Source organism: Scatophagus argus, chromosome 20 (genome assembly GCF_020382885.2).
Source record: "Scatophagus argus isolate fScaArg1 chromosome 20, fScaArg1.pri, whole genome shotgun sequence".
NCBI lineage: Eukaryota > Metazoa > Chordata > Actinopteri > Scatophagidae > Scatophagus > Scatophagus argus.
In genome coordinates this window covers 9,274,370-9,298,284 of record NC_058512.1, presented here as the reverse complement: position 1 = coordinate 9,298,284, position 23,915 = coordinate 9,274,370, and the positions used below count along the sequence as shown (strand labels likewise).

The window sequence follows — 23,915 nt, the reverse complement described above, 5'->3', positions numbered from 1 at the left end:
GACTTTACACACACACACACACACACACACACACACTCTCCTTCTTACATATTTGAGGGCACTCGTTCACACTTACTCATCCACACGTTCACTCACACACTCGTGGATTTAAGTGCTGGGGGCCTTTATTGTGATAGTGTTCACAAAAGTGTGAAGAGCGGCAGAGTGATTGTCTAAATGTAAACATAGGGGATATAATGAATATGTTGGTGTGCACTATTGCAGAAAGAGTACACGAGAGGAGAGATGCTGCCAGGGGTCAACAGGTGCTTGTATTTTTGTGTAAATGCAAGGGGTAGTAGTCAGTGTGCTTTCAACTTTGTCTTCATTTACGATAGCAGAAGGATATGCAAGCTAAAAGCACATGTTTGCACATTTTGGAACATATTGCCTGGTGCCATGCCTGCTTATTTGTGCTGCTGTGTTTTCTGCTCTTGCAGTTTCAGTTACCTAAGCAAATTGATTATCCTTGTGTACCCTCCAGCTCATGCCTTGCCCATGTTCAGAGAGGCCCGGCAGCGGAGCACACGGAAACAGCTGGAGAAGGACAGACTTGACCCAAAGAAATCCCACAAACCCGAGCCTCCTGTGTCTGGACCAGGTAAAGTGCTCCTTGTTTTTTTTTCACTTTTATTAGTGCTAAATTTAGAAAACTTAAAAAAGATAGAAGAGGAAGTGTACATTCAGTGTTTCTGGGATACAAGACAAAGCAAAAACAAAAATGCTCAGCGAATACCATCATTTGAAAGTGAGTATCATCATGATTTACAGATACAGTATTATTTACAGCTATATTTTTTATTCATGTTCTTTACTTGATGAATGCTTGATTCTGTTTGAGGCAGATGTACAAAACCGCAGTTGTTGATGTGTTCAGTATTACGCAATCCAGCTGAAGCCGAGAGCTGTCACAGTGCCGCTCCAACTTGGCCTCTCAGAGATTCATTGTGGCCTGCTGTTGTCTCATATTTTTTAACTGCTGGGACATAATGATGCATTTTGAACTTTCTCTGGACCCCACGGTCGGTCTGTCTATGTTTTCACTGCAGTACTTTCACGAGTGACACAGCTATGCATGATCATGGATACTTTTTTGAGCTTAGTTCCAATAAGTGAAGGTGCCAGACAACATTTCCTGCTTCACTCTCTTCCAGCTGGTTCTTTGCTGCGTTTTTTTCACTTTATTCACCCCACAGTCCACTTACTTGTTTCTTCGGCACTACATACTTAAAACAATGTAGGGGATCTCCAGTGCAAATGTTTTTTTACATTTAGACATGAAACACACAGAAAGTCACCAAACTTAAAAAAGGTGGTGGTTCATGATAATCTAATTTACAACTGGACCACTTAAAAAAAGCCACAGCTGGCCACTAATGCGAACAAAATGTTACGCATTCAGAGGATATATAAATTTAATATCAATTTTGAGTTGTGTGGCTAAAACCACAGCTCAGTTAAATGACATTAATTATGAATTGTTGCAATGGCTTAACACTTTTGCATGTTATTGTATACGAGTATAAAAACATGTGGAGTCATAGAGGTTGAGAGAAAGATGGAAAATCCTTTGCAAATGAGATGAAATGTCTGACTACTTGATAGCAGGCCAGTGGTTTTTAGACGACAGGCTGTCTTTATATTGTTTATCCTCTGTGTAGAATGACTTTGCATAAGTGCAAGGTAATGTTTGGTGGTTGGCTCGTTGCTTACAAGCAATGGAAAGAGGTACCTCTCAATCCCCCAAACAACCTCACTGCCCAACTGCAGCAGGGAATCCGTGTGTGTTGAAGTATGAGAATGTATATGTGTGTGCACATGCATGTGTTTATCTTATCCTTGATCTTTTAAGACAGCCGTAATGCCCTCTCTGGAAAGCAGGACGTCCCCCACCCCCAAAAGCTCCATTAAGTGCAGTCAAATACAGGCAACAGCCCAGAAGTACTGTAACATCAACAAAGATCAGTGTAGCTTTTATGCACTACTTTTCTGGAGTAAGAATACAATAAGTGTACAAAACAGAACTATAGTAATAAAAATCTCATAATGTGATAAAATGTCAATTATTACAACAGCAGAGTGGAAAACTGACCATAAACTTTGTGCACATCCAACTGTGTTCAACAGTAAAGATAGCATTTTTTATGAATACCAGTGCACATTGTTATGTATGCAAAGTAATGAATAAAAATACTTTTTGTGGACTTCAGTAGGGTTTAATGGATTTATTATAATTATCTGTGCAACAGAAGATACAGTTAAAGGAACAGTTCAACATGTTGGGAATTATGCACTACCAAAATGGCCGTCACCATGGTCTGTTAGTACAACTGACAGCACAGCAAACCGTATTATTTGTCTGATATTTGGGGTCTATGGAGATTGAGTCAATATTGAAGCCATCCTCAAGTGGCCATTCGATGAGCTGCAGTTTTTGGCATTTCAGTATTAAGGTATTAAGGTTTACACATTTTTTCAGTTAAATAAAAACAACAAAACACAAATAAGGTGTGCTAACATTTGTGTGTCATCCAACATTAAGAAGAAGAAGTGTTTTTTTTTTCTCTCCGTACACTCTTAACTGTTCCTGATCCAATAATCTTGTGTCATGACAGGCCGTGGAGGAAGAGTAGCAGCTCACGGTGGCACACTGTCTTCATTCATTGTGAAGAACATTGCTTTAGATAAAACAGATGACAGTAACCCACGAGAGGCCATCCTGCGCCATGCCAGGGAGGCCTCAGAAAACCCTTACTGGATTGCCCCAGCATACACAGAGTAAGAGAAGCTCATTTCTTCATTTGTAAAAATATGAATCATTTAAACACTCCCTGTCTATTTAACCGCTCGTTTCGTCCGTGCTCTCTCATCTCCTCTCATTTCTGGGTTTGCTCTCATTAGCAGACAGTGTAAGATGAGTATCGGGAGTGCCGTGTGTTATTGTACTTGGGTTTCTTCATACTGGTGTGACACATTAATGTTTAAAGTGTTGCACAGTTTTGCAGGTACACGTTTCACACTGCAGGAAGGAGAGCTTTAGATCACTATCAGGCTCAGACAGCTATGTAAGCATGGAACAAAACTGTGCTCCAAATCAAACCGTCTGTTTCATACACTGCGAGAAAACTGTCTGTAGTTAAATATAGTATGCTGGTGATACACATTATAGTAGATAGATCAGATAGCAGTATCACTATCACAGCTCTGTTTGTTTGACTGCGAGTTACATTCAACATCAAGTTGCCTCTGCTCTGTGGAGCAACTCTGTGAAGACTGACTTACAGTTTTCGGCACCATGTTACAATCACATCTGTCTGAACTTCCTTAAACCCCTGTTGGCATGTAAAGAAATTATTTGTCCAAAGTACTAAAATCCCAATATTAAACCTCTATGAAGCATTTTTATCTTCACAGCTCTGTCATCTGGTGATTATTTTAAATTTGCAGTGCTGAAGTTCTGAAGTTGTCTGAAAAAAGCTGTTAAATCATTTCCCCCTTTAGGACCCAGCCAGAGCCTGTGTTTGCAGAGGAATCGGAGGAGGATGAGGAGGCTGACAAGGAACCAGAATGGAAGAAACGCAAGATCTGAGGTGCTTCAACAGCAGCTCATTTTATATTGGATAGTTGACAGAGTGGGCTTGTGGTTGGATATACAGCACCACATGGTCTCAGGATCGATCCCTGAACACAGGGTTACTGTCAGAAACTGTGCGTAGGAGCATCACTTAAATTACTAAATTGTACAGCCTCTGCCCTTCCTCCTGTAATGTGTTTTTTAAGCATATATGTATTTATGTTCGTGCGTCTGTGTTGTGTGAATAGCACATAAATGTCAGGCATTTCCACTGCGAGCATATTATAATTTTATACAGGTTTATGTTCCTCTCATTGCAATTTATCATCCACTGGAAGAACATGGCTTTTTATGTCTATTTTGATTATATAGACTTTATTTTTATCATTTCTATTGTCCTCTCCTCCCACATCTCCAGAGTTTGCTAATGCCTCATAAATCGACTCCAGATTTTGGGGCCTGGTTCTGTTCATCGACGACAGAACAGAACAGACTGCTAGTTTGTAAGAAGTAGATTGTGAAGACGTACAAAAATTGCAGCCAATTGTTGTTGTTTTTTTTTTTTGTTTTTTTTTAAATTTTGTTTTGTTTTTAAAGCTGTACAGTTTTCCTGGATGTGATTCAACCATCTGGTAATTTAGATTTTTGTTCTACATACTGTATTTCACCTCAAAACCTAAATAAAAGAACTTGTATTCTTTTGTCAAGTGGCTTTAGTCAAAGTGAAGTGATGGATCTGTTTTTACCAGCTGATCAAAGGAATTCTTCTGCCAAAAACTTTTTTATGAGGCACCAGCTCAAGCATGCAGACGTACTGTACACACAGTTCCAGCCAAATCTGGTGTTCTGACTCACGCCTTTAAATTACGTTTTTACAAGATACTATTTTCACTATTGTTAAATTGGTAGACCTTGCTTCAGATGCTGCAGGGCCTACTATTGGTGAATGAAAAAAAAAAAGATGATTAAAATGTAAGTCCACTAGTTAAAATAACCTTAATATAATCCAAGTCTTTCTAGCCTTGAGTTAATATTTTCTCAAGGAACTAACTTTCAAGGTGAATTAATGAGCTTTCGAGGTCCAGTTGCTTTCATGCCTAATTTTCAGGATTAAACTGTGCGTCTACAAAGTATGTTGCACCATCTTTGCAAAAACAAATAATAATAATTTGAAGATAATTCTACTGCATAGCACTCCTCTAACCGAGTGAAGCTATTTCTTATTTTTCTCTTTGAATCCTTTGCATGACCTGTACAGTGTCTAAAAATATTTCAGCTGACAGAAAGCCACAACATACAGATCTAATGAAACCCATGTTTGTGTTACTTGTACATCTCTCTGGAATGTAACCCTCAGCTTACAGCAACAAGCTAATGTGAGTGCTCATCTACTTCAAGTACAACTACTGTAGTTTGTAATGGGAGTCAAGTTTCATTCTGCTGTATAAATTTAGATTTTTTTCTTTAAACACGATACATTTTTTGCTAATATATTTTGGTTTTTTTTCCCCCTCCAATTGCTCATCTTCCTTATATAGTAAGACAACAGAGGCTTTTTACTGTCCACATCCATCATTTAGCTGGTGTTTCTGCTCAGTGAGTTAACAATGGGTGACACTGTCGAGCAATATTAAATTCCTGGCCAAGTAAAGTTACAAGCAGACAATCGAATGTCTTCGTGTCCTGGCAAACATCCTGTGGCCATAAAATGAATGAGAGAAAGGAGCAATACCATGACAAGAAATATGGAAGGGCTAAAACCATGAGTGATGTTTTTAAGAGCAACTAAAGTGGAGAGTTGAGAGGAGATTGGCTTTGTGGGGGAGAGGCTGACGTCAAGCCCTTCCTGTGCAGAAGAAGTCTCAGCCAGCAGCAGGCGGTGAGTGACTGCTGCTCGATTCAAGTGGGACGGTCAATCTACCAACATGTGACCGACCGGCTGGCATGTAAAAAAGAGAAGCTGTGTGTTTAGCTGTAAACGTAGCCTCTAGGTATCGACATTTTAAGATGCTGCCTTGTTAAAAGGTCCGTTCATCCAAATTACAAAGAAAGGTTTTCTTGCAGTAGCTGTAGTGGTATCTGTCTAGTTGTGCCAGTCTTTGCGCTGTCACAACTTGTTTGCTCTGGAACATTTTCTACCCAAGAAGTAGCTACGAAGAAAACCTTTTTGAGTGTGTTTGATTTGAGGGACAAGCAACCATCAATTACTGTCGGCTCCAGACGTCATATCAGCACATTTGAAAATAATAAACAAGAAGGACCCAGATTTGTGCATTTAAGACCTGGACTCGAGTCACACTTTAAGGATCAGGCTGGTTATATTCAGTACTTTTCTTACTCTCAACAAATTCCATGAAAAGACCAAAACCAGTAAGACAGTCTCTCTTTCCAACTTTCCCCCCTCTTTCTATACTCCCAGACCCACGGTTACAACTGAAGATGCACAGTAAAAACAGAATAGGGAGCAGCGGAAACAAGTTGTGGACACAACATTTAATGCCATGTCATGTTTCTAGCCAGCTGGTGAAGGTTGTGAGGCATAAAACCCAAATGGAGCACACAATTATTGGTAACAGCATCTTTAAACATCATCACTGAAAAAAAAAAAAAAAAAATTTAAAAAATGCTTATTCTAATTTGAGTTTGATGGTCATGAAGGCTTGTGACTTGGTATTAAATTGACTGATTGAAACTTGACTTAGACTTACCAGAAAAGACTTGAAATATTGATGGGCTATGCATTATATGCACACCTTAAGCCCCTGCTTCATCACTCAGCCTGCACTGCTGCCCCATCTGCATTTACATATCTTCTTCTTTGCACAGTGGAAACATTCTCGACTGCCTTGATTTACAGCTCGGTGGGGCTTTATGGCTAGCTTTTGTTTACTGTACGACCCTGGGCTGGTGTTCAGGAATACAGAACAGGAGGGGACGCCACACTGTAGAGGCCATCTCTCAAACCATCCCCACAATTCTCCATTTAACCCAAATTTTCATCCTCAATTTTACATAATGGCTGCGTAAACATATCCTGGGCAACTTAGCACCTTCTAATGCATTACTGTACAAAATACCAGGAGACGTGCTCGTTTGATAGAAACAAGTTTAATTCTGTAAAAAGTTATAAAATGAATATTGTACAAAAATAAAGTTTGCCGAGAGCTTTGGTTCTGTAACACGAAACAAGTGAGACAACATGACGGGTTTTTCACAGAGGTGTTAACACAAGGAGTGAAAACAAATCCAATCCTTTCTTCAAATCAATGAATTAACACTGAGGTTTGTCGTGCATCTTTACATTTTGCTTGTTTACTTTTGCATCAAAACCAGCGGACTAATCACCAACCAACAGTTGAGCAAACAGTCATGAAGATGACAGGGCTAGTGGTCACAGTTTACACACATAAACGTATGGTATCGAGGAGTAGCGAGGCGCTCTGAAGCTTCTGGGAAGTCTCCTAACTGCTCATTCTCATCTGGAAAGGCTTATGCACGAATCAGTTGTTAAAGGGGAAGATGATCCAATTGATGAGGTATGCTGTGATAAGAGCTCGAGTTTTTTTTTCTCCCTCTCTGTGTAGTGTTTGGCCTAAATTCAGCTTGATGCCGTGGATTTGTTCTGTGTGCAGGCGGATTACACTGTAAAGCTGGCTTGCTTGCTGCTGGGTGGGCACAGATACCTTGGTCCCTAATCCGTGCTAACATCAAGACCTACCCGAGGGCTCTCTTTGTTCCACTTAAAACGATCCCCTCACAGGGTTTCAATGGGCACAGCAACATGCTTTTAAAGAGATTTCTGTTTTGCTAGACTTATATTTCTGTTAATTGAGAATAAACTTGGCTGAGCGAGTTTTTACATGTAGAAAGCATGCTGGGTCTATTTATTGTCTTCCCCTCTGTGATTCCCAAACATATTTTTTTTTCTCTTGAAAAGTCTAGTCTTGAGATATTTACATTGATTGGTGATGACAGCCGCTACAGTAGCTAGATTTTCCTTAAACTGCCTTCACCAAAATGCTTTTGCCAGCGGGGATATTTGGTTAAGACTCATGTTGGAGGATCACTTTCAAATCCCCTTTCAGGGAGTAAGACCTGTCTATCAGAGTCAAGACAGAAACACAGGCAGTCCTATGAACTTTAAAGCCTATTGGGACAGTAAACACTGCAAAGCCTTTGCTCGCTGGATAACGTATGCTGATATGCAGGCATTCTAGCCGCTTCCATACTCTGTAGTTCAAAGGATGGCTCCTCGAAGGCACCTACAACCCCTAAGAGACCGCTGCTCTCATGCTGATTTCAGATTTCAATAAAAAGATATGATGGCTTCTGCTTGGAGTGACATGAAATCCATTCTGGATTATTATTTTTGACAGTTGTCTTGAAAAGAAACAGCAGCACAGAGTCATTTCCCTCTTTGTAAACATAAAATATAAAGATGTGACAGCTGAATTAGGAGTCTAGATACCCAGGTGATATGAGGAGAGAGCAGTAACTCCCTTCTTAGCATGGACACACTGGGGAAAATGAGGTGAACTATGTATATATGTAAAAACAAAAAACAAACAAACAAACAAAAAAACCCTACCCTTCCATCTCTCAAAAGGCTCCAAAACAACACCTCTGTTCAATCAAAAAATCTTCCATTGGTCCCCTTCACTGTGTGTCTTTCTATCCTTCCATTATTTAATAGCTAATGATGATCTTTTTGACTCATGAACTGCGTAACCCTGGATTCTAAGTGAAGCTGGTAAGCGTTATTAGGATGTGTGGATGAGTGTTAAGTAGTTCTGGATCACCTTTTTAGACTTTGCTTGAGAAAAATGCTCCACTTTGGCACCGTCCAGGACAATCAAAGCTTTTCAATAAATAAGAAAAATGACAATTTCTTTCATAAAATGGACTGAAATAAATAACAATAAGTTAATTCCATCTTAATAAATATACCTCTTACACACACGTATATATATATATATATATGTATGTATATATATATGATTGGATTTTATATAGATACGTTGCACCAAAAAGTCTTTGCTGAGTTCTGGTGTGGTATCTGTCATCCCTTGGCTCTGAATGAGACTATGCAGTGGAAGTGATTTAGACTGCAGCTGAAAATACTCCTCAAATCTCTGCCTTCGTCTGGATTCTTCTGAGCCAGCTATGGAAAAACCGATGTTCCTGGGAAAATGAATTCTTCTAGAAAAACAAGCCAACTCAGTCAGAGTTTTTCATCTCCCCCAAGTTGTTTTTAGACAGCACAGTTAGCAAATCTGGAAGTGTAACAGTATAATTTCTTCTGCAAATTGGTACACACCTCTGCATTTCAGCATGTGTCTGACTGAATCATCAAATACTGGTCAAGGTTTCTAAAGGACTGAGCGCAGACAGTCAAAGTTAAATGTATTGTGTGCTATTTTAAAGGCCGTGCCATTGTCTTTCGGGTCACACAGGTGGCCTTTATGTACTCACCTGTCTCCTCTGATGACTGACAAACAATAGAGACATACACTCCCTCTTCGACTTTGTATGTCCATTTCCAACAATGATCCCTCCCTTTGCAGCAAAGGCTTGCAAGGGTGATCTTTAGTTCATGAGTGCTCGTCTGTCATTTTGTCACATCCACGTGATGTCCTCAGACACAGCCACACTTCCTCGCTGAATGCTTCTTCAGCGTATGATAGACTACATTGTCGTCCAAGAAAGATAAGTCATCATCGAAAGCGATTGGTCGACAGCAGGTACGAGAGGGCGTGTCCTTGTCCAGCTTCTTGTTGTGTGTGAGGTTGTTGAGGATCTTGTCGTAGTTGGTCTCCGCCTCCACGCAGGGACCACTACAGTACCGAAAGATCAGTTCCTCTTTAGTTTGGTAGCCCAGCCCCAAGTCCGTCACATTCAGGTGGACCTCCTTTAGCAAGCAGCCTCGAGTCTGCACCGAAAGCCTCTCCCTCCCCTTCTCACCTCGCCCTCCTTTTCCACCTCGGCTTCCCCCTCGCCCACGACCACGCCTCCTGTCACCGTGTCCTCTCTCCTCGCCTCTTGCACCTCCTGTGGTTGCTGCTCCTCTCTGTCTTTGCTCCCTCCGTCCCCTGGAGCCCCCCCTGGGATCTGACGATCTCCTGAGTCTGCCAATGGTGGCCTCGATAAAATCCATCACATCGTCAAACTGCTCTGGATAGGGACCTGTGATGTCATCTGAAAGATACAGAGGAAACAGATTCACTCACAAAAACACAAAAGAAATGTCACCTCAACAATCTTCAACAACGTGGTTGTTGTTGAATGATGATTCATTCATCTGAAGATTTTATGAGCAGATTAAATCAAACTTTAAATATCCTAATGGGAAAAACATAATAAAGACAAGTAAAAACTATAAGAAAACACATAGAAATTTCCATAAAAGAATAGATGTATATGGTGTCCAAAAAAAAATTACACCGCATATAATAATTTGCTAATGGTTTTTGACATATACTCAATAGAAAACAGCAGAAAGACCTTGAAATTCTGAACTTGATACCAGTAACACGTTTCAAGCCAGTTGAGACAGAAGCGACTGGGAATAACTGAGAAAGTTTTGTATTGCTCAAAAAACACCTGTTTAGAACATTCCACAGGTAAACAGGTTGATTGGTAGCAGGTAATAGTATCATGACTGGGTATGAAAGGGGCATCCTTGAAAGGCTCAGTCATTCAGAAGCCAGCTTGGACTAACTTTGTAAAACACATGATTGTATAAAGGGTATAAAGGATATTCCCACATGGGTTTGGGAACACTTTGTGAGATTGTTTTCAGTAAACACAATTCATTTCAAAGTGATTGCATTCTGTTTTTCATTTATGTTTTACAAACACTCCCAACTTTTGTGGAACCTGGTTTGTAAGAAATGATGCTGTTATGAAATGATGATGTTGTGCAAAATCAAATCATGTTAAATGAGAAGAATAATACATTGATGGAAAAGTAACTAAGGCATAATTAAGTACGGAAATGTGCCCACTTGCTTTCTTGCTGGGACATCGATTAAATATGAAGCCGGTTAGCTTGGTTTAGTACAAAAACTGTCTCTATCCAAAGGTAATCAAATCTGCCTACTACCACCTCTAAGTATGGCTAGTTAACATGTTATATCTTGTTTGTTTAATCTGTACAAAAACTGATTCCTTTGCTCGGAGCAGTAGGTTTCTGGAAGCTTCTCCGCTTAATTGCATTGTTTGTGCTAACCTAAGGAAGCAGGCTGCTAGCTATAGCTAGAGTCATCTAACTCATATTTCTAAATCAGAAAGGGAATAAGTCTGTTTCCCCAAAATTATTCAATTAAATGCACAAATGCGGACCTGAAAAAATGCACAACTGCCAGATCAGCTTGACACACCCTCCAGACTGAGAAACCGTTTGTGCAGAAAGGAACGGCGTACTTTGTTGTTGACCGTACATGCCCATGTTCAGCCAGAATATGCTGGGTAAAATGTCCAAAACTACATGCTGACACAAATTCAGATAATGTCCAAAAGTACTGAGAAACGTGCAGATCAGAAACAGTGCATGCTGATTTATAGATTAGACTCAGACGTAGGAATGCAGCAAGCAGACCAGAGTTGTTCATATGGACATGCAGGTGCCCTACTGTTACTCTTTCCAAAATGGCTGTTGGAGGAAAAGTTGGAGGCTTAAGGTTAGAGGGTGTTATCGGTTCCACTTTGTGAATTGTTGTTGTCAGAGAGGAGCAAAATGTACATCTGTAAAGATGGAATGCGGGCAGACTTGATTTTGCATTAACAACATGGCTGGCATGCTGCCTTTATTAGATTTCCATTAGACAGGATGCCCAACGATTGCACAATTGCCTGTACTGATACAGCGGGCACAGACTAATTACACCACCAAGAGAGACGTTGTTTTTCTGTCATTTAAATCTTTCATGGATGTAATTTTAGAATTGGAACGCCACATAAAAGTAAATCATATGCTCTGAGTCATTTAGATGAAGCAGATTGTAGTCTGCTCAAAACTCAAAACATGCACCGGCACAGTGAGAGTCTTGGACCCTCCTGTGATACATGTTGATTCTATTATTACAGAGTAACGTCTGTCCTACTTGTTCTGAAAGTCAACTGGTCCTACTCTAACCACATTACGTGTGTGCACCTGTGTGTTTGACTGTATGGATGTGTCCCGCCATGTGTGTATGTGTGAAGAATTGACAGTGGCGTGATGCGATGTCTGGCAGGTGTTCTTGTGGTCGACACGGCGTCTCTGTTGCAGTGTCACCTATCTCTCCTCTCTTTGGCAGCGCACAGGTCACCCGATCCACCTGTGCTGCACAGCTGATTGGGTGACTGCTCCATTTTCAGGTGAGCCCTGGCCATTCTGTTTAGACACACCTGTCCTTTGATTTAGACACCTCCTATTGTATGTCAGCTGACAGGTGGGGTTGCTACAGTGTACGCTTCCTGACAGACTAGATTGGTGGACGCAAGTGATTCCTGGCACAAACTACGCCATGATTTTGTCAGTACTTAAGAGCCATGTTTTTGCTTAAAACAGACACCAGTACGCCAGCGAGATTGGTTTTCTGTTAGCATGTTTGCTGGCTGGTATCATCCTGCTGGTGCAGCTGCTGCCTGAAGATTTTAGTCTTAAAAGGAAAAAAACTTTTTTTAAAAGAAAAAAATTACGTGCAACCCAAAAAAACCCCCCATCCCCTCTTGGAGTTACAGCGTTGTTTACACTATTAGTGCATATTTAAAGGTCTTGGGTTACAAAGCAGATCAGTGAAGTCGCTACGATCCAAACAGAATATGAGGTGACAGGACAAACATTTGTCCAAATGTTCCATTCCTTATCTAGTTCTTGGCTGTGTCTACTTCAGTGTGAAGATGATACAGTGTCACGTTGATCCAAACAAAATAAATTCCTGCCCACTTGTCACTGTTAAATTGAACATAAACACAGAACTCTCACTAGATGCTTCAAACTTTCCGCCTTTGTCCAGGCTGCCCTGTGGAAAGTCCTGCTACACACTGAATTCTCTATGCCATGCCATGCCATGCCATGATTTCTGACTTTTGGCAGATGGGTAAAGTTCATGGGTCTGCAAATCGTGGAGTGGCAGAGGTGAACATAAACACCTCTGGGATCTGAGCTGTTTATGCTTATATTCGTGCCGCTGCCTTGTTTTCACATCAGTATGATGTAACTCACAGCAGCAATAAAACACAAATTAAGATCTTCCGTCTGATAACCTGCCTGTCTGAGAGCCTTATCAATATAGGACTCTTCACTGTTGTTGGCTCGGCCCACTGGCTATCACTTTACATGCTGTTTCTCAAGTGTAATTAGTCAAGAAAGGTTTAATTACCTGGCCAGCAAAACAACTGTGTAACGTTCACTCCTGAATTGCCCTTATGCATATTGCAACCTGCAATGTGAAGTGTATTAGTCCTCCTGTAAGTCAACACGTGGCAGTGCATGACAGTGAGAGGAAAAGATGTGATAAGATGACTCTGGTGTGATACCGGAGTTAAGTGAGATATGGTTGGTTGCATGATTAATTTAATAGAGTTTTGCACAAGCAGCAGGACTACAGTGTGACCCCCCCCCCCCCACCATGTGGGTCAATTATCCACCATTCAAGAAGTCATCACAGTGTCGGCACATCACAGAGGGTTTTGTTGAAACATGCCGCGTGCCTTACATTGATCCTCCATGGAGTTCTCCTGCGGGTTGTGGTCTTTGCGCTGGAACGTCGGCTCTTCGTCCTCCACAGACAGGGACGCAGAATCACTGAAGCTGCTGGGGAAGTAAGTCCTCTTGGCTGGCTGAGTGTTTTGATAGAGAGGCCGTGTAGCAACAGAGGTCAGGAGCAACAAGCACGTGGCCAAAACATCCCATAACTTCATCTTAGACTCAGTTCCTATGAAGAAAGCTGCAGAAATAAGAGAGGATGTTTTATTTTACACACACAGAGAAAACGGATTAAACTAAAACTAAAAAATATTGATCTGAACACATTCACAGTCCAATCAGAATGGAGGCCAACTCTTGTTTATAATGAAGTCAGCAAAGCGTTTGATACAGAGTGACTCATTCTGTATTAATAACTGTGTCATCATGTCAAGAGGCTTTGATCCTCACTTTGTCTCCGTCTCAGCACTCTGGACATCGAGGGGCCTGAACGTCAGACTAAACCTACCAGGTAATTACAAATAAATTAACCACAGTGAAAAGATAGAGGGTGATATGGTTGATAATGCAAAGACATCCACAAAATATAGAAATTAAATAGGGAGATAACAGAATAATGCGTAAATGCGTGCGCTAAAGTACTGCGTTGCTTTAAATTTTCATACATTTGTGATTAATCAGCAGGCAGCTACTTATTTATTTTCCACTGACCTACAGACCTATCAGGATTATGAGATGATATATTCATGTTGTTGCGATATCAAGCGAGTTCTTGCTGCTTGTAATGAGGCTCGGAGGGTGCGCCTCGCACAAAAATGCGTTGATTACAGCACGCACCAAAGCGTGTTGGCAGCGATAGCCTAAATAATGGTGTGAGTTGGCCAGATGGCGATCCCCAAAGCTTACGTGACTCTGTCTAATGGCATGTTGAGTCTGCAGTAAACCTAAACAGCTATGCATGGATAAATACTGGATTTAAACATGCTATGCAAAAGTTGCATTTTGCATTTATGATTTGCTAATTCAACGAAAAACCTTCACGAGCTCGTGTGGCTTTTGCGCACAAATAATCTCAGAGAATGACAATATTTTATTTAACATTCAGTTGATAAAGAAAAGCGTATAGAGTCTCACTTACCTTAAATATGGCCCATGCAGACCCGAAACTCCCTTGGCTGTTGATGTTAAAATCCAAACAAAAAACGCGACTCATTGAGTGTCCCAAGCTGAATCAGCTGCATGAATTGTTCAACCGTCACCATCGGAAAATTTCCTTTAAACGACTTCAAATTCGAAATTGTGTCCTGGTAATAAAATAACTGAAAAACAGCACCAGGTGTGGGGGGGGTTTAAATACTCCGATCCAGCGTACCAACCAAACCATACGTCTCTCCACACTTCAGAGTCCAAAGGTAGGTGTTGAAGAGAGCGGACCAAGTGCCACTGCGCCTTACGGGGTACAGTTGCAGTCGCTGATTAATTGGATGCTACGTTTCCACGTTGGAAATCCGAGAGAGTTCCACCATCTCCGACTGAAAGGAGTCCAATGAAGACATCAGCGTCTCCCGCGCGTAAGCGAGGCGCAAAGAGGTGCACAAATATCTGTTTCCCAGAGTGCGAGAAGGTTTCGTTTGCCTCTTGAGAAAACTGTTAAAGCGCCGTTATGTCCCCAAACTGCGTTAAATGATCATAACCGCCAACAAATGACACTATCTCGACACGGTAAACAACACAAATGTTGATGTTTACTCTCCATTTTCTCCAGGTCAGATAGAGCCTGTGTATGCTCGAAGAGTTTCCACACGCGCTGTCCTCATACTGAACTGAAGCAGGACAGATGTCTGCGCATAACACCGCACCGGGCGCAGAGGGCAGTTTGGAGAGATTTATAGTTAAGTGAGCTCTGACGTTTGGGGCAGTTGGTGTCCGCCCCTCTTTTATATACCCCTGCGAGAGCAAACAGTGAATAACAGAGGTCCACATATCTCTCCAAAGCACCCCTGGAGCCCCGTTCGGAGGAGCGCAGTTTTCAGATGTCTTGGGGATTATGTCACACATCCTGATGTCCTCGGATTAGATTTCAGTATGCGGAATGCGATTTGGAGATGTTCTGTTGCGATGCATGCTTCTAACCTGATCTGCGCGCTCTGCGCATCGGTGTCACGTTGCGTCTGATGGCTGCACGCATCTCAGATTTAAGAGTCCCACTTCACTTGCTATTTACTAGATCGTAACTGTAAATACGCGAGGCGAGCATTTAGGGCACAGCAGACACTTTGATAGCATATTTATGCCACTCCAAATTTATTACATCCAAATGTAACTCATACACACCTCGGGGCGTCAGGTCATTGAATAAGCGGTGTCTTGTCAAGGTGAGCCCGGGGCAACACCGCAAATGGCCACAAAAGAAGGGCTCTGAAGTAGCTAAGATGTGGCACCTGAGAAAGCCTTTCCATCACCCTTCATGATTTACTAGTCACACCAGCCTTTCATCTTCAACAGAAGAAAACGAAGTCCATAAGAAACCCCGAGCTTTAAGAAAGCCACTTTGTGTGCCAGAAGAGACCGGCTCCTTCCAACCACCAACGCTTGCTTTTCTGGTTTTAATTTAAGAAGTAAAAGCTGCTAAAGACGACCGTTCAAAAAAGGGATAGAAATCCCAGCAGTGACACCTGAAATCCCCGTCGACTTACCTGTTATTCAGCGTTATTAAGGCTTGTATTTGTTTGCTCGTGGGCTGAAACTTCTTGTCAATACATGTTTTCTTTCAAGCATTTATGTGCGCCCTGCCCTTTCTTAAAGCATCTGCATGGTGCTGAGCCAAGTCCTCATTGTATGGATTCCTTTCTGTCATGTTCTCACATGGTCTCATTGTGTTGTCTGACAGCTGTTAATGTCTTGTTTGTCATGATATTGCCCTCTGAATTCACATTCATTCGTTTTGGTTCGTATAACTTTACGCTGACGCAACTAATAACAACAATTTACATGCTTAAATCGTTCACACTGTGATGTTACAACTGAAACTGAGTCCAGTTCCTCCGGTTTAGGTGATGCTGCGGTACTTCACATCGGCGGTAGTAATTCTCTCTCCCCTCACTTGAAGCATCACCCCACACTCACTCAGTGTATCTTAACAGCTGACATGAGGATGAAATGAATAAAACATTTTTTTTTATTTGCTTCAACAGGAATATTAAAGCGTTCTGAGAATTTTCCCTGCCAGTGCATGCTGGGATAGCCTCCAGGCTCCCATTTACTCTGAGCAGGAATAAACAGGTAAAAAGAACGAATGAAAGGATACTTACATAAACAGGCGCAAATGCGTCGTGAAAGCAACGTGAAGTGGCAAAATGTTAATGATAGACTGAGTCATTTGAAAGCTGAGCCAGTATTGTCAGAGTTCTGTACGGTTCTTCAGGGTTCACCAGCAGAGTTTTAATGGAGAAATCAGAATGTATTGCATGCATTGGCCACGTAAGCTGCCAAATTTACTTACACTCGTTAAAACTAACTGGTCATCTCTTTATTACATGTTGTGCTCTTTCTTATTTATATGTTTTACACATCAAATACCAAGTCATATAGTGGCTACTGTATATAATGTGTATATATCAAACATAATCGAATATGCAAAAATTTAATACCTCTTAATGACACCACCTCGTGTTGCATTCAGACAGTAAATATATGGACACTTCAGTATATTAAGCTCTTGATAAAACACACACATGCAGTATATTTTAAAAACAACATTATACTGCATATCTAGTAATCTAGAATGGTCTATGGACTGCATTTCTAGAGTATTTTTACACACATACATTCATACAAAGATTACTGAGGATGCTATGCAAGGTGGCAGACCTGCTCATTAGAAATGATACTGCACTTCCTATCCAAAAGACCCAAGCTGGGGTTCAGGATCTTGGGATTCAAATCACCAGCCTTCTGCCCACTAGTGCCGCAGCTGCCGCATACATACTGTATGGATATTCATTTAAATAGCATTTCTAGAGGAATATGACACAATTAGTATAAGTACAGCTGGTATAATGAGTCATATGACTGACAGACAGGACTAATAATCAACAGAGGTGAATATTTTCTTATTTTTATATCATAATAGACTGAATATGTTTCGAGTGGTGACCAAACACAGGAAGGAATCAGTAGTGGAGCAAAATCAAAGCATCAACCCTGTAACTTTCCTCATTTCCTCATTATTACAACCATTTGTTTGGTAGCATAAAATACATTTGATCAATGTCTGACTAATCTCAGCAGATCTCAAACAGGAGGTACTTTTTTACATGTCATCACATATGACTTCTCAGGACAGGACATAACCTCATATACGCCAGACAGAAGCTGTATTGTTTATTGATATCTGCAACAGTTTCACCAAAGGATCCCTCTGTGACTCTCCGCTGTCTCATACAGGCAGAATTGCGAAGACAATGGCCACCGAAAATAGAACCATCTTACAGAGTTCCTTTATGTGGGGAATCTGTCTGTGCTGTCTGAGGGGTGTCATATGTCCCCTGAGCTGAACACTTGAGTGACAATAATAAATATTAATCTGTTTGGAGGACAAACATGAGTAAGCTGAACGAGTCACCACCACATGGGGTGTGAGGAAGAGACGCGTCACTCACACAGAAGAGCCCTCTTTCATTATTTGTGCCAGTGATGGGACAAGCGTCTCAATTTTTGATGTCAAGCCTCCACAGAGTAGTGACAGGCCCTCGGATGGAAATAACAATCAGAGCCCACAGAGTTTACATGAGCACATAATAATATGCAGACAAACAATGCAGATCACCGCAGCTGGTTCGGTTTAATGTAGAAATGTAAAAAATAATATGAAACAAATGTCCCACATGACGAGTCATTTTTCTTTGTCCTTGGATATCCTCTATTCTTGTGCATCTATAGTATCCCTTGATAATGACTTTTTTGGTTTAATGTTAATATGTTTTCTGGCTCTTGATTCTTTGAGTCACAGCTGCATGTAACATTAAATTAAAGTAGGGTATCTGTAGGCTTGTTAAACATGTTTCATTCCAACTTCACAGTGTCTTCTTTGATGAATAAAAGATTTCAACACCCTTTGCACAACTCCCTCAGGAAGACAATGCCGTAAATATAATTTGATGAGACAAAAAAAACAACTGACATATTCATTTAAAGCATTGTTGTGGTTTGGATGAACATCAATATTTCCAGTTCCCAAGATCTCCAGAGATTCTAATGGTACAATGAATATAACTTCATCAGTATTTTGCTCGTAAGTTACATTTAAAAATCTAATTTCGGGTTAAAGGTCCAGTCTTTGAGTGTTCAGTGACGGCATTGATTGAAAACCCATCTACATTTGTTCGTAAAGGAGGCCCAGAAAGTAGATAATGCTCTTTTAAAAACATATTTTGTTGTTAATACTATATGCAGTGTAAAATCTAGAGCCACCGCCTGGAGCTCGTGACAGGCTCCTCTGCTAAGCTGTAACATTAGCTAGCTTAGCTAGCTATGCCTCTCATCTATGAGCAGATGCTTCTTTCTGCACAGCGATACAGAAAGACAATAGTTCCTATTTAGTTGCTGTTGATTTTTTTTAATGTATCCTTTTTAGCACCAGAAGCAAAGTGCCGTTTAGTTGCATTATATTTGAGAGATGTCAGACATCTACAGCCTATATCTCCAAAATTCTTCAACTCACACCAAAGCAATCAAGATGGATAAATAACACTACAGACAAGAGGAAAGATGTGTTTTTGATACACAATACAACAATGCACAATTATTGTTGCAGACCAGTTGCATCCCCTCATGGCCAAAGTGTGCCATGTTTATACTGGGATAGTTTGACCAGAATAAAGCTGTCACACTCCCACATTGTGTCAAACTACCTCTAGGAGCATGACACTAACTTTCCTGTGCAGTTTCCTTTAAAAAAGCAGCAGGAGCGCTACGTGGTTATTGTAGTTATTGAATAAAATTAAACCATGACACATATGACACATTATCATAGCATCATAACAGTGACAACAGCCACTCTTCAGCATAATGAGTGCTTTAGATAATTTACATGTCCTCTGTGACAGTAACATGTTGAACCTTCTGAACTTGATAGTCAGTTTTGCTACTTTTGCTTTGCAAAGAATTTGAAATCTTTCACCGCTGGTATTAAATGCTGTACAAAACTCCAGGCAGATATGAAAGGAATCAAACAAAGGAAGGCATTTTATTTTAAAGCTAGTCATTTACAACCATGAGTTTAAATAACTCATTTTATTGACCTATTTTAGATAAGTTTATATTTGTAGTGTGTGCATGACTAATCAAATTATTTATTGCATGATGAAACTTCTGCAATATCCAGGGATAGTGAAAGTTGAATAGCCTACAAAATACTGAAATCCATCACAACACCACTTCAAAGAAAGGTCTTAATTTATTATAGGGCTCTTTTATTTCCTTTCATTGTGTCCCTGTTATGGCACAGCAGCTCAAACCTCATATGACAGGGCTTTTGGCTGATCAGGACAGGGGCCTCTCAGCCTGTATTCTGCATGAAGTTGTGTGCAGAAGTGCCAGTTGTCTGCCAGAGTGAGCTCAGCTGTCAGTGGGCAGAGAGCCGCCGGATCACCCTTGGCACAGAGAAGAAGAGACAGAGAGTAGGTAGTCAGGGCAGATACTGAAGGATTGGCATAGCTTTCAGCTGATCCATTAGGGCATGTTACAATTCAGATATGGCTTGCTGCCAAATGCCCGGACATTGTGGCATCCAGGGCGTTATTTCCATCTATTTCACTCATTGCTCTAACATTTTTTATGAGTACTGGCATCATTCGCACATAGTTTGTATGCATGCGAAAATATGTGCTAGCATGAGTGTGTGTGTGTGAGATTGTGTGTGAGAGAGTGTGTGTAAATGAGATCACTTGGTACTATCAAAGTGCAGGCAGGACTATGACACTGTTATAAATAGAAGGGAGGAAGTAAGGAAGGTTAAATCTCTCAGACACAGATACTAAATGTGTGGAGGGGAGCCATTTAAAAACCAGCATGTCCTTTCAGACCAGGTTCACTATATATATATTTACATAATGTACATTTTGTGGTCTTCTCCTGCTGTATGGCGTGAATGGGGGACCGAACTTGTCAGTAAATCATATGGTGTGTGACATGAAAAGCTGAAACAACTCTGGTTTCGTCTCAGGGTCAGTGTGGGATGTAAGTTTGACCTGTCGCAACAGCCTGCTATAGATGCATGCTGTGTGAACAGCTTATTATTGGCCAAGGGTGAATTATCACCCCTTGAGCAAAAGGAATCCAGTAAGCTCTCTCCCACGGGCCACTGATTTCACTGGGCCATGATGGAAACGATGAATTCAAGGTCTTTCATTACTGCCGTGTAAAAGTGAGTGCTGTGCAAGCATGCCTGCTGCCTGCTTTTTTTTCTTTACTTGTTTTTGTTACAATTCACAGATACTGTTGAAGGATTTATGAAATACTTTTCCCCAAGAGTACAGTGCTGGACAGGTGGGACACATAGATGGACTCCCTGAGATGCACTTCATCTTGGCTTCTGCCCAAACCCAAAAAACCCTCCGGAAAGTCTGTGTTCAGCTGTCTGCGAGACAAAAGATGGATTGAAAACAGGAATTTCAGAGGAGATGTATGTGTGTGTGTATCATGTACTGTACAATGGACCATATGTCCAAACATATGCATATAACTACGCTTACAGACAGAGCAAGGGTGTGTGTGTGTGTGTGTGTGTATGTGTGTGTGTGTGGTTAGACTGATAAGAGTTGTTTGACTCTTTTAATGCAACCCTCCATCCTGCTTCACTGCCTGCCCTTGACGGCCTGTAATCCTGACTGCTGATATCTACCTGCTGTGGCTTTGACCCCTGACTTTCGGCAGCTGTCAGTGGCGCCCCTCATCGAAGAGGGGGCATGTGGGATACAAGCACTCCTCCCTAAGGTGGCACAGTGTCAGACTCTATGCCGGCTTTACGGTTTTTAGCATTCAAAGGGTGTCCGCCGGGGCCTCCTTCTACTGTGTTACTAAACAAATAGGGCTGGCTAAGTGCTCATCGCAACCACTGGGTGAAGATGAAAAGCTCCCTCTGGGAAGGGAGCCGATTATGTTGCTAGTTGTCCATTTGTTTTATCTATCTGGATCAGTTTACAGATCAGAACTGCAGCTATTTTGATTGTAACCTCTAGCCTTCAAGCCTGCTCGGCAGGCAGCTCTGCTAAAAGTGTGTTGCATGAAGCTGGGTCTTGATTTTCACAAAGCTTCCCCTTCCCAAACGTAACAAGGTCACACTAATTGGAGAGGGAAGTGTTGAGGATGTCTTTGGGAAGGAGCGGCAGTGGTTAGAGAGTGACAGCAGAGAGGGTCAGATCCTGTTTCTGCTCTGGTTCCCTGTTCTAATCCAGCCTGGTATGTGTTGAGATCAGAGCAGGTCCCTTTCACCGCAGCCATCCGGTGAGACTCGCTAAGTCCGCATTTCCTCTGCTGCCGTGAATTTGTTGCAGAGAGCCTTAAACGACTGGTCTGCGGCAGTGCTGAGCCAAGTGAAGTGACCCGACAGAAACGGTCACACAGGCCATTTTAGGTCCTAACCCGTAAGAAACATGGCACTGGACAGCTGTGTGTTCCCCTTGATGTATTTATGTCAGCCGCTTACATAAATACACTGTGACACACATACACATTCACATGGGCCTGTGTGTAAATGTGCACGCTCACACAGACACAGCATATACACATTAACACACGCATACATACACACTGAGGCATAGACACACACATATCATGCTGCCTGTCAGTAATACCCAGAGGATATTATGTCTCTCTCAGCAGACCGGACAGTCGATCAGAACGGCATGACCGCATGGTCACTTTGATGTAAATCGCGTAGTGTAGTCACCTTGAAAACTGCTTGAATTGTAAATACGAGAGAGGAATCTTGCTCTCAGATTAATCGGTGGATACAGTGACTCACACCTGACCGATTCATACACAGAAGAACAACATTTTCCTTTGCTTATTTGTCTTATTTATTGTATGTTCCATGGCACTAAGCATTCATGCAAAAGGACCACTTATTATAAGATTATATCATTGAAACTCTTACCTAGAGGCGGATGAGAATATTAATTCATCACTGTGCTCAGCTGGTACAGCAATTGGTCCCGGATGCGTTTACCTAAGAATAAAGGCTGATAGCAGGAGGAACTGCCAGTCAGGTGTGGCCAAACAAATACATCGTTCAACCACTTCAAAGCAAAGTGGATTTAATGTCAAGTGCCAGAAATTCTTACTCTGACTTCAGGCACATCTTCACCTACTTTGAAGGTACCCGTAGAAGGGAAATACTTTGAAGAGGTAAAAACTCCAGAAACACAACTATGTATATATAGTATATCAGACTGTATATATATGTATATATATATATATATATGCACGATTTATGACGAGTACTCCTAAACCCATTGCAATCTGGGTTATAGCTTGGCGCGTGTTGCTTTAATGTAAACTCTTTCCACCAAAAGGATCAGCTATTTCATTTCTGAAGTTATATTCCAGGCATACAAAGTCACACAAACTCACACCCCAATACTGTAAACTGGCTCGGCATAAATACACCCCCCCATATGCAGAGCATGGCTCTCACACAGCCAGGGTTAGAAGTTCAGATTTTAACTGGGGCCACCCATGTTAAAATGTACAAACTTCTAGCTGTGCCAGGCAGTCTAAAACCATTAAGGACAGATGTGGAGGGAGGGAGGGCAACTTTTCCGCCTGTGAGAAATATGACTCATGAGTATGCTAAACAGGATGTGGCGTTTCCCTCTGTTTCATGTGCCACTGTTATTACATTGCATGACCACTGCAACACTTGACAGACTGGAGTATTAGCACATTTTGCTACTGGGTCATATCACTAGACAAATGTTGCTGAGTTGGTCTTGCAATGAAAAGGAAAGGTGAGTCAAATGTGGCACCAACCTTGAACTTTGGTTCATGAAGGGCACATAACAAGTGGCCTACAATAGCAGACAGAATGCAGCTTACAGAGAGACAATTGGATGTAATGCCACGATAATCTAATCAGTTCATTTGGGAGTAGAGGTTATGGGAAAGTTTAATTGCAGTGTTAATTTACTTTCAAGGTCAAATAAATCAATGACTGCTACTAGTTGGATTCTTGGATCCTAAATTAAATCAACTAATTAAACAGTTTGGTATCACATTGTTGGATAGTGTATCGCATTAAGAAGTGATAGTAAACATGCTATTAAACTCCAAGCTAAACCCCTTTAATACCCAAATGGTGAAATAATGAGCTCATTTTAAAGAACATTAAATTCATTCTTGGAGTCAGGATCTTGAAAGGATTAATGATGACACCTCAGAGTGTGAGCTACTGATGAATGAAGACAATTAGGGAAAAGGATAATAATGCATGTTATCACCATGATCGGAATGTGGAGGTCAGGTGTATTTGGCAGTGATTCAGGTGTTTAGCTCCAAGGACAAGAGTGATTTGTACACAACATTGAGTCATTCAGGGCAGAGGGGAAACTCTTTTCATTAGTTGTTTTGAGTCTACCTGATAACTGAAGC

At 41.3% G+C, this 23,915-nt stretch overlaps 2 protein-coding genes across 5 annotated transcripts in view; one reads left to right on the top strand and one right to left on the bottom strand.

Moving 5' to 3' along the window:
- The window catches only part of LOC124051724 (WD repeat-containing protein 70), a 35,529-nt gene extending 31,245 nt beyond the window's left edge, over window positions 1-4,284 (top strand). For all 3 annotated transcript variants that reach the window (XM_046375361.1, XM_046375359.1, XM_046375362.1), the window contains exons 16-18: window positions 485-601; window positions 2,616-2,778; window positions 3,502-4,284. In XM_046375361.1, the coding sequence (XP_046231317.1) occupies window positions 485-601; window positions 2,616-2,778; window positions 3,502-3,589 (368 nt within the window). In that variant the 3' untranslated portion in view covers window positions 3,590-4,284. The remainder of the gene's footprint in view (window positions 1-484; window positions 602-2,615; window positions 2,779-3,501) is intronic.
- A 2,387-nt stretch (window positions 4,285-6,671) lies between these two features.
- Window positions 6,672-15,560, bottom strand: gdnfa (glial cell derived neurotrophic factor a). Of its 2 annotated transcripts, XM_046375992.1 has the most exons (4): window positions 14,404-15,560; window positions 13,716-13,769; window positions 13,276-13,506; window positions 6,672-9,769 (listed from the first exon to the last, which is right to left on the bottom strand). In XM_046375992.1, the coding sequence occupies exons 2-4, from the start codon at window positions 13,741-13,743 to the stop codon at window positions 9,210-9,212; spliced, it is 819 nt and encodes a 272-aa protein (XP_046231948.1). In that variant the 5' UTR covers window positions 13,744-13,769; window positions 14,404-15,560; the 3' UTR covers window positions 6,672-9,209. The 2 variants fall into 2 exon arrangements, with proteins under 2 accessions (XP_046231948.1, XP_046231949.1); XM_046375993.1 differs by lacking the exon at window positions 13,716-13,769 and having other exon boundaries at window positions 14,404-15,558.
- Window positions 15,561-23,915: the final 8,355 nt, after the last annotated feature.